The sequence below is a fragment of the Trichosurus vulpecula genome, chromosome 2 (assembly GCF_011100635.1).
Source record: "Trichosurus vulpecula isolate mTriVul1 chromosome 2, mTriVul1.pri, whole genome shotgun sequence".
Taxonomy (NCBI): Eukaryota; Metazoa; Chordata; class Mammalia; order Diprotodontia; family Phalangeridae; genus Trichosurus; species Trichosurus vulpecula.
Genome location: NC_050574.1, coordinates 317660419 through 317672645, shown reverse-complemented (window position 1 = coordinate 317672645; position 12227 = coordinate 317660419). Strand labels below are relative to the sequence as shown.

The window sequence follows — 12227 nt, the reverse complement described above, 5'->3', positions numbered from 1 at the left end:
TCCCCTACACGGAGTCCACCACAGTACCCAACCATGCCACTTTGCCGCCCCCTCCCCCCACGCAACTCTCCCCCCCACTCCGGCTTTCATTGAGAAGCCTCTTATTGATCACGTGAAAGCGGCGTGCGGGCGATGTGACGCCACGGCGGACGCGGGCCAATAGGAGCCTCTGTTTATGTCGGGGTCATTTGAATATTCAAGATTGTGGCCCCCGTTTCGCTCGCCTGCCTTTCCCTAGGTCCGCTTTCCGGGCCTCTAGCCAAGCCGGGAGGGAGGCGAAGGTGACTGAGGCTGCGGCGGCGAAGGCGTAGGTGGGGAGTGCGGACGCGGGGGCTGCGTGCTCTGGGAGCCGAGGAGCCGAGGTGCGGGCGGGGGGAAGCAGCTGCGCCGCGGTTGCCTTGAACCCACCCCCCACTCCACCGCGGCCACCCCCTCTCTGCTGCCCACCCCCCCCCCCCTGCCCAGACGTCTGAGCTGCGCAGCTCGGGCCTGCCAAGGGAGCCAAGCCACCGCCGCCGCCCGGCCTCGTCCCGGCCCAGCCTTCTGCTCTCGGGGGACATGCGGGAGAGAGAATGAACCAGAGCGACACGTTGGTGCATCTGTTTGCTGGAGGGTACGGACCTGGGGGAACGGAGAGGAGAATAGAGAAAAAGGAAATGGGCCGGGGCGGGGGAGGGGGGGGGACGGCTACAGAGCTAGGGAAGGAGGGGCTGGGGGAGAGGGACTGCCTGGAGCCGCGGGTGTGGGGGTGGGGATGAGGCCGGGGGACTCGCCGAGTCGGGGGAGGGGGGGTGTGCGGAGCCAGCGGCGGGATTGAAATAAAAAAAAAGACAAAAAAAACATAATTAACAGCTTGCCTGTCACATTTTGCCAAAACGCTCCGCGCGCATCCCCTCCCCTGAGAGCCGGGGAGGCAGGAGGGGGAGGGAGCATGGTGGGTGGGGGTACTGGCGGACTCAGGGGGAGTAGGAGGAGGCGGCGGCGGCGGCCGCCAGTCCTCGCTCCCGGGGCCGCCTGGCCTCATGTAGCCTAGGAGGCCTGGCAGGTGGGGACTGTCGGAGGGCGGGGTGGGGGGAAGCTCGTAGGAGGAGGAAGAACGAGAAGAGGGGGAGGAAGACCCAGAAACTGAGCATCCGGGGACAAAATGGGTGCCTTGGAGCGGCTCCAGGCCTCCGGGCCGGCCCTGGCTCCCGGCCTCGCTTGATGTGGGTTCCAAGGAGGCTTTAGGAGCAGCCCAAGGGGAAAGGCTCCGGATTCTTCTCTAGCCCCAGCTCCGATGCTGCTGACCCACTCTGTGCTTATGGATGGGGCAGAGAAGTGCCTGAGAGCCTATTGTGTGCATGACCGGGGGCACAGCTGAGACCCTCAAGTGGGAAGCAACCTACCCACCCCCCACCCCCGCCCCAAATGTGTTACCTAATGGAAAAACTTGTAGACAGGCCACATTCCCTTTTGCTTTAATGGGGTTAACTGGGGAGAATATCCATGGTTTGCCAATAGTTTGCCAGTGTTTACAGAAACTGGAACTCAAATCTCAGACTCCTGATGGTCTCTCTACCTTTTCTGTTATCTAATGAAGAGGATCATTTATGTTTGCTTTTTCTGAGGGGTTTTGAGAAATATAATGGAATCTTAATAAAATGTCATAGAAGACTAAAAGTAAGGCCCTTAAACTAAATTGCTTGAGACAGGGTCAGAGGATCTTTTAGGCTAAGTTTTATGGCACACAATTATACAGTTAAAGATGTATGTTGTCAGTTTCATAAGGTTAGGACACTAACTCTTTGTACAAGGTTTAATACAGTTAGACACCTTAAAATGCCCTTTGATGGTTTACTTTGCAAATCTTTAACCTGAGGTAATATGTTTTCTGTATCAATTGGAAGTGATAAAAATTTTAGCATGTAATTTTGACCAAGATTTTTTCCCCCAAAGAAATGTTTTGGGTTAGAGAGATGGACTGAATTGCTAATTAATGCACTTTTGTTAGACCCCAAAATAACCTGAGGACATTTTTCCTTTTAACTAGTTAAACCCTTTTATGATCTTAGTATCATAGATTTTGAACTGGAAAAGGCCTTAGAGATCATCTAGCTCTGTCCTGTCATTTTACAGAGAAGGGTGAAATTAGTTGCCCAAATTCAATTATATTGTAAGCTTTGGAGTTAATATTAATACTAAGTCTAGTTCTCTTTTCACTAAACTTGTGCCTCACTTTGCAGGATCTATGAGTTTCAAAGAAAAAAATTATTACATCTATTTAATCTTGGTAACATCACTCATTTCAAATAAAGTAGATTCTGAGTTCATATTAGATTAGCATCACTGGTAAGTTATTTTGTCTCTATAATGGAAAATCTTCACACAGTTTGTTTTTTAAATTTCATGGGTTTTTTTCCTACAACTTAAGTTTTATCAATGTGAGGATCTCCTTTTACATTATGCATATCAACACATGTTCTTAAGAGTCCCATGGAGACAATGAAAAAACTAAGTGACTTGCCTATGCTCATGCAGGTTTGATGTGTTAGAAGTAGGACTTGAACCCTGGTTTTTCTGATTCCAAGACTGGCCCTTTCTTGGGCAAACTTTTTTTTTAAAGACCTAGAATTTGAATCTAAAAGATTTTTCAGGGATCAGGGATCAGGTTTACCAGCTTAAACCAATACCCCCAGTGTGGGGAACTACCAGTGTTGAAACTCCCTCCACTGGTCTTGATCCACAAGTTCTTTGTAAGTTACAGTCTTACTTGCCTGGGACCCTGAGAGGTTTGAGTGACTTGTCTGTGGTCACAACCAGTGTTTGTCAGAAGTAAACCTTGAACTCAGGTCTTCCTGACTCTAAGGGAAAGAAGCTGTGGTTATTATATGGATTAAATTATTAAAGGTCATAAATGTTTTGAGAAATTGATGAGTTAAATTTTATGAATACTATAATATTTTACAATAACATTGAAGTTTATGATCAAGAAAATTTTAACACATAAGAGCTTTCAAACTGCCCAGTAGTGTTTACTGATACATTATCAAGTAGGTAGTAGCTATATTGTGCATATATTGGCTTATAAGGATCGCAAATTCAAGTAGCAAGCAGCATTGTTAAATAAGAAACATTTGAAAGCTGGCACTGTACCCTGTATTCATCTGACTTACTCACATGCATACCCCGTGCTTCCCAAAAGACACCCTTTGGTCTCATTTATTGGCAGAGTTAATATTCAGAGTTGTTTGTAAGGTCTGTCTTTGAATCACTCCAGTTTTAGAAATAACTGGCTGCAAATTAACTGTTGCTGCCTTAAAAAAAAATGTGACCATGGTACAGTCTTAGATATAATTTACATTTTGTGTTATTTTTGTAATTTTTTTACAAAAAATAAAAGAAGCTATATAGACTAAAATGTTCTTTGAAATTTTTGAGGCAAAGTTCCAGTAGTTACTACTATATTGATTGTGCCTAGCTTTACATCATTTAACACAAATGGGAAGAGGGATATTGCATATTAGAAGAGATTGAAAAGAAACCAAAAATTTTGTGGCATATTTTAAATTTTGGTATTCTCTTTCCATTTTTCTGTGCAGTTTTTTTCTATATTGAGAGAACTTTAGAAATGTTAACAATATAAGATATTTCTTTATGATGAACTCTTAAACTGTCCAAATTGTATTACTGCTATTACAATGCTCTTATATCAGAAATTGCTCCATTAAAAGAGTCATATCCTAGGAATTGAAAATCTTGGTTGTGCAGATATTATCATAAGTGTATGTGTTATAAAGACCTATATCTTGTATATACACAGAGTATTCTGGCATTTATGGTAATTTTTACATTCTTCCATTTCCTCTTTAAACCTTCTTTAACGTCTTTGTTTTTCTCTTTTACTTACTTTCTTTTCCCCCTAGCCCCTTTTCTTTCTCCTTTGCCTGTCTTAGCCCTTGAAGGAACAAACCATTTCATTCTTTAGCATCATTCATTAACAGTACCTAGGACTGAAAAGATTGCTGACCTTGTAGAGTATTTTTAGATAGATCATTTCTCAGTTGTGGTACAGTAAAAATAATAGCCAATGGATATTTGTCATTATTAACATAAATGTATAAATGTTCTCACAATCACAGTATTTATAGACATTTCACTGAATCTGTGGTCTTACTTTGTGGATATTACCTTTATCAGTGCAGATTGCATCCCATCTGTACCTTCTGAGGCATCCCATGCAATTCTTGTCCATGTTATCCCCATAGTTCCTTCCTTCGTAGAGGATCTGCCCCACATGTTGGAGGGTACCTAAGAATAGCATCATTTTTAGACAGTCTATACAAACATTTATATAAATTAAAAATAACTGGAATAATGATATTTGTGCATTTTTGCCCTAGTAAAACTGTAAAAACATTAAAACAGCCTTACAAATAAGAATATACTCAAATATAAAAGAAAATTAAGCAGAAGGCATAAAAATATAAGCTTTGCCTGCATTATAATCTGCATATAATTTTTTTTAGGTTACATTGGGAGGAATGAACTATGAGCATATTTGATTATAGGCAGGCAGTCATTTCTTTATATAGTGCTGTTAGGAGAGCAGTAAGTGGTGAATAGGAAGGTGAATGGATGCCAAAAAGTATATAAATATAAAAGATTATGAAATTGTAGTGCTAAAAGTAACCTTGCAGATCATTTGATCCAAGTCTTCATTTTTTGCCATTGACATTAAAGCAAATTGACACTTGTGAAAACTTTGCATGTGTAAAGATTATTTTGAGCTCATATCTAAGGCTTCCTTTTTTAAAATTTAAATATAAAATTTTCTGTCTGTAATGTAACTGGCGATAATTTGGTTCTTACTGTATTTTTGTTAGCTATCTAAAACCATGGAGTGGTAAGTCTTTGGATTTTGTCTTTGATTCTCTGTCCCCATTCACCCTCATTTCTCTTCTGATGCATCCCAGGACAGATCCAGTCCTGCAGCTTTTGGTTCTACTTAAAAGCTCTTGGAAAGACCAATCAAATGCATTACCTGCTTGCTGAGCACATCTTATGATTCTGGCCCCATATGAAACTATTGGCCTTGCATGGGCCAAGAAGCATAGAATAGTAACAAAGCTCAAAGCCATTCACCTTGCACGTGTCCAACAATTACTCTTGCACATGAAATTCTTTGACAGTTTTTTTATCACTGAAGGTCATCTTTCCTTCCTTGTAATTCATTTAGAATTACTAAACTAAATTTTATTTCAATAAAATACTGTTTTTAGCATAGTACAAAAACCTAAAACTAAGAAAATATTAATATTGACATCTGTCTTTTGGCTTTTTCAGAAACTTATTTGAGTATAATAAAACAGTGATATTGGAGTGCTCAGTAATGCTGCTAATTAATTAAAATTTCTGATTACGGATTAATCGTTTAAGCACTAGCCATTTTTGTTGAAAAATTTTACAAAAACTACATTCCACTGCCTAGGTTAAGGATGATATGCTGAGCATGATTAAATCTTTTTTATATTTCATATAATACATATATATATATATTACATCAGAGTAACAATTGGGAAACATCACTGCAGGTGTAATAATTTTATTAATCCGCAGTAGTTGCTTGTCATATGTTTGTTTTGTTTTGTTGAATAAATTTCAACCATCAACTTGATTTCTTAGCATTTTATAGTTTATAAAATATGTATCTGGACATTTAAGTAGTATACATGTAGATACTTAATTGTTCAATTTAATTATTAGCTCAAAAAATGAAGCAGTCTTTTTCCAAGTAGTTTTTCCTCTGGACCTAAAATCTTACATATAATCTCTTGTGTTTCCTCCCACTGTTAAGCATTCAAAATGAAAGCAGCCTGCCATAGTAGCTAGAGAACTAACCATAGTCAGAAAGACCAGGGTTCAGGTCTCTATTCAGACACTAGTTCTTCAAGCCTGAACAATTCACTTAATCTTTCAGGGCACTAGGCAACTCTCTGAGATTATAAATTACAGGAAAGTTGCCAGCCTGCTTTGGTAGAGGAAGTTAGTCTCTCATTTATTAGTTAATACTGTGTGCCACTAAAGCAACAAATTACTGTATCCTTTTTCATTAAATTTGTTACATGTTGCTTGGCTGTGTAGGAAGAGTTTAGAATATCCTATGTTTTTAATAGTCTTTGTACTATTTACTCTAAAGCCTCAATTGCGTCTGAAGATATTTTTATTTTCTAACAGAAAGATCACCTAATACAATCTTTGTACTTGTGCACAATAAGCACGAATCTATAATTTTCTTTTAAGTTCTCCTTAACGCTTCACTTTCAGCAGTATTATAGGTACCCAAAATATTAAATATTATGTTGTGCTTCTGGGAGAATGAGATTGAAAGTCTGAACAGTGCCCACATATATTGGAACAATTTGCTATAGGAATATTTCACAATTTGAATAATTCATAGACACAGTGAGATAATCCTCACAGACAGGATTATGATAACATTATCAAATCAAATCCTAAACTGCAGTTTTCCAATATTAAAATAGTTTTGCTATCTTTAGACAAGACTATATTTCTAAGGCATTCTTTAATTTCCTATAATAAAAACATAATGGAACTAACCAGAAAAAAACTTAACTAACACCCACTATTTAAACAACAGGTAAATATAGCATCTTTGAAAGCTATGGTACTATCTTCAAGTTATCAGAAGTTTAATTTTATCTGAAACCATAGCATTAACATGTCTATGTCCTATTTAAATCTTCGGGTACAAACTACATTTTTAAAAGTTTTATAAAATTTCTCATAACTTGTAGGTTCATTCCTTTTTTGCTAGATATGTTTACAAACTCTGTCCTTTCCAAAATACACATGTTAATTGTATTCTGGTAACCATTGTTTTGTTTGTGTTTTATTTATTTTTCAATTAAATTTGAACCAGGTTGTTTCATTTAGAACCAATCGTCAAATACAATTTAAATACTGTAATTTAGCTACCGGCATAGAATTCGTTAGAGTTAATAAGATATGTTTTCTGTTCTTAGATGTTAGGTAATTTATAAACCAATTATATATGAAAACTTCCTTCTGGCTAAATAAACTTAAAGGAAAAAAGCCACACTATTGGTCATCTTCGATGTTTGTCTCCACTGCCTTTATCCCAATAGTAAATAGATCTGAAAAGATTATATTTTCCATCTATAACAGAAGTAAAGGAAACAGTTCAAAATTGATTTAATTTTTTTGGCATCTTTACTCTTTCATCAAATCTCCAAACTTCCATACTAAACTTTTCCTTACTTTACATGGGGATAATGAAGAACTATTCATTCTAGCTAGCAAATGTCTATGAATTTTAGTGTACTAGGCAGGGAGTCTTGAATAAAGGGCCACCTTTGGAGTTGGGATGACCTAGGTTGATATTCTGCCTGTGACACACATTGGCTGTGTGACCCAGGACAAGTTATTTAACCCCTCATGGTCTCAGGCAGCTTTCCAAGACTAAATTGCTGAACAGTTGCCAGTTTACATTGGTAGAATTAATTAACCTAGAAATCACAAGACCAAAAAAAAGTAGGTAGCTGGCAGGTTTTTTAGAAAAGTCAGACTACCTACCACAAACTAGGTAGGAAAATGACTTAACCTTTCAAGATTTCAGTTCCCTTTAAATTGTAGGATTTCTGTGATGCCAGATGATTACTCTCACTTTTAAAATGCTGAAAATCTTACAGTTGAGTCTTTAGTTAAAAAAAAAACTTGACAGGTATATTTTGTTAACTCATGTCCAGAATCAGTGTTCTACTTTAGGCAATGATCAATGCAATATTGGTATTTAATCCATTCCTATGTTTTATGTGTATTTTATATGTGAACTGGTTATAAGACAAGATCTGTAGCTTCTATTTCTATTTAAATGTCTCCTCAAAGTGTACAACATAGATAATAACTTGATTTTGTACTTGTACCTCTTGTATCTTATGTAAAAGTGTCTTTTCCATGTACTTAGCTGTTAGACTATGTAAAGCATAGTCTTTTATGCAAGTAAATGTTTACTAAATATTATTCAAAGGTAAGAAGGTGGCTTTAATTAGGATGTAGTTTTGAAGAGCCAGATACAGGATCAAAAAGCATAATTGATTATATTCCCTCTACAAGTGATTGAGCTAGTCAATACTTAGTTTTAGGAGGATGTATTTTAAAAGTTGGTTCCTAATGATTTCTTGTAGTTGCTAGAATAGTCTTCTATTTCAGTATAGTTAAAAAACCAATAAGTATTCCAAATTGGCTTGAAACCTTATCTCAATTTTGTTTTTACTTTAAAGATAACTAAATAGAGTTATAAACACTGGTAAAGACAAAGTTTAACTAAAATATTGAGACTGGTTCAAAAAGCAACACAAATTTAGTGTCTTTATTCCTCAGTATGTATTAGACCATAGCAGCGTTCCCTCCAAAACTTCATAGCTATGATTCAATCTCCATTATTATAAATTGTACTATGTAATTTATACCCCATATGGAGAAAGTTGACCTTTTATAAATAGGCCTTGTCCAATTCTTGAAAGCCATTTAAGACCTTTAATTCTTTCTTGAAATAAGAACAATACATTTTTTAAGTGCCTGTTTAGCAGAGAGCAGTTCTACTGTTTTCCTTTCCATCAAAATGAAAGTGAATTTTATTTTCTAGTTTGTTCGACAAAGTTCCAGTCATAGATAACTTAGAAATCTTTCAAATAAAGACTTAACAGATTTTTAATGAGCCCATGTCATATTATTTTGCTGAGATGCAGGACTTGTTAGGTTAAAGTAAGCCAGTGTAGAAATTGGTGGTATTTCCATACATGAGTATTCTGGAAGTGCTTGAATTGGAGGAAAATATAATTAGGCCTGGAAATAACCATAGTTCACTTTGTATATAGCACTTTCCTCTGAGGTAGATTATTTATACAAACATGAGGAAGCTGAGGCCAACAGATTTAAGTGAATCTTCCATTGTCTTGCAACATCAGAGCTCACACTAAAGCCCAGATCTCCTTAGTTCAGGGCTTATTACAAAATTGTCTTAAAAATTGATACAGTACAGTTCTCAATTCTTACGTATTTTCTATAAACTAATTGGAAACTTTCATTTAATATCCTTATTGGAAATATTTGTACAACTTTTTTTTAAAAAAAATACTTAGTTTCTTCAATTTTATTCCTTCCATGTCCTTTTTAAATAATATTTAAAAAATACTATAACTGGGTTTTTTATTTATTTTTTGAGACTAGATCTCCTATCTCACCCAAGCTGGAAGTACATTGGCCACTCACACCTCCAGCCCCACTACTGACTGACACAGAAGCTTTGATCTTCCCCACTACTGACCTAGCCCAGTTTTACCCTCCCTTATCAGTTTGGTACCCCCACCCCCACTCCTATGAGGCTCACTTCATTGGGTGCCAGACTTAGTATAGATACCTAATTAGTTTTAGCCCTACTGCATCTCAGAATTCCCAAGCTCAAGTGATTAACCAGCTTTGTTGTCTTCCTGGTAGCAAGCATTGCATGAGCCACCCAAAACTCATTTTTTAAACACTTTGTAAAATAGAGTATTTGGACATTTAGTTATATTTGACAGGCATAAGCAGTAGTATCCTTAATGCTTGGTTTCCTCTCTAGATATTTCAGAAGTCTTTTTTCCCCTCTGTTGTCATTCTTTTTCACTACCTGCCTAAAAATTAAGGAAGCTTTTTCAAATGTAAAGAAATTTGAAACTTTTTTTCCCTCCAGTAATTTTCTTCAATTCAGATAAGAAATGTGACAAAAACAAAAATCACTCACCTATTTCTTCCATGCTCAGAGGTATCTCTTATATTTGGGTATCTGGGAGAGGGCAGGGTCTACATGTGGGACAGAAGTAAATGTTGTTTGGAGGGACAAGTAGAGCAACAGTTATGTCTGTATGTTTTCTTTCCTGCAGGTGTGGGGGAACTGTTGGAGCAATTCTAACATGTCCACTAGAAGTTGTGAAAACAAGGCTACAGTCCTCCTCTGTGACACTCTACATCTCTGAAGTACAGCTGAACACAATGACTGGGGCTAGTGTCAACCGGATAGCTAGAGTCTCTCCTGGACCTCTCCATTGTCTGAAGTAAGTATGATACTCATGTATTTTCCACAGTCTGTCAATGATACTATGTACATCTTGGCATGTTATATATAATTTACCAAATTTGAAACATTTAAAAGCTATTCAGCAAGCTTAGAGAAGCTATTCTGTGTATTCAGATTATTTCAGTTAATGGTATTATAAATTTCTGGTTGGGTTGTGTAGATAGTTCTGTTTCTGTACTTAGAAGAACAAAAATATATCTTCTCTTTTGTATCTCTTCTCAGGAACCTAACAATGATGTTAACATGCATTGGCTTAATGAGTTATGTAATATTTATTTAAGGAATAGTAGTTCCAATATAATCTTGCTTTGTTTAATACTTTAGCTTTTCAAAAGTTATATAATGTGAGCCCAGTCATTGAAATTGATACTAATTTTTGCATGCAGATAGACGATAACCCAATTTCATGTCTGCATATTGGTATTTTAGCAACAATAAAATGATTTATTGATCTGAAAATAGTATTCATTGTTTTTGCCTTCTGATAAAATGTGTTTGCTAGTAACAGAAATAAAATTATCCAGTGTTAATCTTTGCTTTAAAAAAAAAACCTTAATAGACAAAAAATAGTAGTAATCTTTTTCATGTTTCAAGATAGCTAGAGCTTAAAAGTGAGTTTTCCTAACATTTTTAGAAGATCCTAAGTTTCCTAGAGAATCAAAAATGCCAACAAAAAATTATTAATTACCTCTCTGTTATGTGTTAGGCAGTGGAAACACAAATACAAAAATGAAACATGTCTTTATTCAAAGAACTTTCAACAGTCTTTCCTTATACATTTCAAAAAATAGAAAAATCATTGAAGATTAGCATTTTCAGGGCTGCTTATGTAACCAAATGTTCTGTGTGTCTGAGTTTATCAGACATTTAGGACTAGATCTATTTGAACTAAGTTCAATGATGTTTACTTTTTAGTAGCAAAATAAACTCATCCTGTGTTGCCCTTTGCCACAAGAAGATTTCACCTGCTTGTCCTTTCCTTTGTTAAATTGACTAAATTAAAGGGCTACTATGAGGTTTTTTTCAAACTTCAGAAAGAATGTTTTATAGATCATTTATAATGAAGTAGTATTTGATGCTACGGACCACCTCTCCTTAAAATGTTTCTTCTTTGATGTGCGTGACATTCTATTTTTTAAAATTCTTTTTCATCTCTCTGATTGTTCCTTCTATGGCTCTTCCTTACCACCACTGCTTGCCCCACTTTCTTCTTCACTTTTCATTAATTGTAGAAATTCTTCCAGCCCCTCAGCTCTTCTGTTCTTATAATTCATTCCCACAGAAAGAATGTGCATTGCAGTGGCTTCAACTACACGAATGACTCTTGTTACATCTGATCCTCATCTCACCCTCTTCCTTGCTTTCTTCCCCTTCACTAGTATTCCATTCAATTCATCTCTGGGATGTTCTTGAGCTGACTTGTTCAATTCTTCTATCTAATGCTTATGTCATCAACTCTGACTGAAAATACCCTTTCCTCTTTACCAGTCTGTTACCCTCCAGAAAACCTGTTATGATTGACTTACTGGTTCTGTTCTTTCCCCTGCTCAGCAGCATGAATTATATCCACATTTCTCCCATTACTCTGTAACAGTCTTACATTACTCTGTTTGGTCTATAAAGCTAGATGGAAAATTTCTCGGTGGCAAAGAACTGTCTTCTGTTTCCTTTTTATCTCTTCCCTTTACCTAGTAAAATGTGCTGTTCACAGTAGGTATTAAATACACTAAGTATTTACTGAATGACTTAATGATAATAATAGAGTCCAATACTTGACAATTCAAGTAACTTATCTGTTTAAATAATTTTGAAATACATTGATTCTTTTCTAAAGTAATAAATATGCTATGCTAAATCTGACTTCCCCTTTAGTAGTTGGCTGAAGTCTGTCCCTACCTAGGAAATACAACACTGTCCAGTTGTGGGCACATCATTGTCAGACTCAGATGTGCACAGGAGTTGCCTGTATTACTATTTTGACTCACAGATGAATCATGAAAATCTTTACTAGTATAACTTTGATCTCTTGGGGTTTTTCTTTCTTTTTAAAAAAAAAATTTCTAAACAATCTTTCTCTTTTCCTTCATCACCA

At 36.8% G+C, this 12227-nt stretch overlaps 1 protein-coding gene across 2 annotated transcripts in view; it reads left to right on the top strand.

Moving 5' to 3' along the window:
* Window positions 1-204: 204 nt before the first annotated feature.
* The window catches only part of SLC25A36 (solute carrier family 25 member 36), a 46949-nt gene continuing 34926 nt past the window's right edge, over window positions 205-12227 (top strand). The window contains exons 1-2 of one of the 2 annotated variants that reach the window (XM_036745412.1): window positions 205-613; window positions 9942-10112. In XM_036745412.1, coding sequence (XP_036601307.1) covers window positions 573-613; window positions 9942-10112 — 212 coding nt within the window. In that variant the 5' untranslated portion in view covers window positions 205-572. The remainder of the gene's footprint in view (window positions 614-9941; window positions 10113-12227) is intronic. The other variant, XM_036745413.1, reaches the window with a different exon arrangement.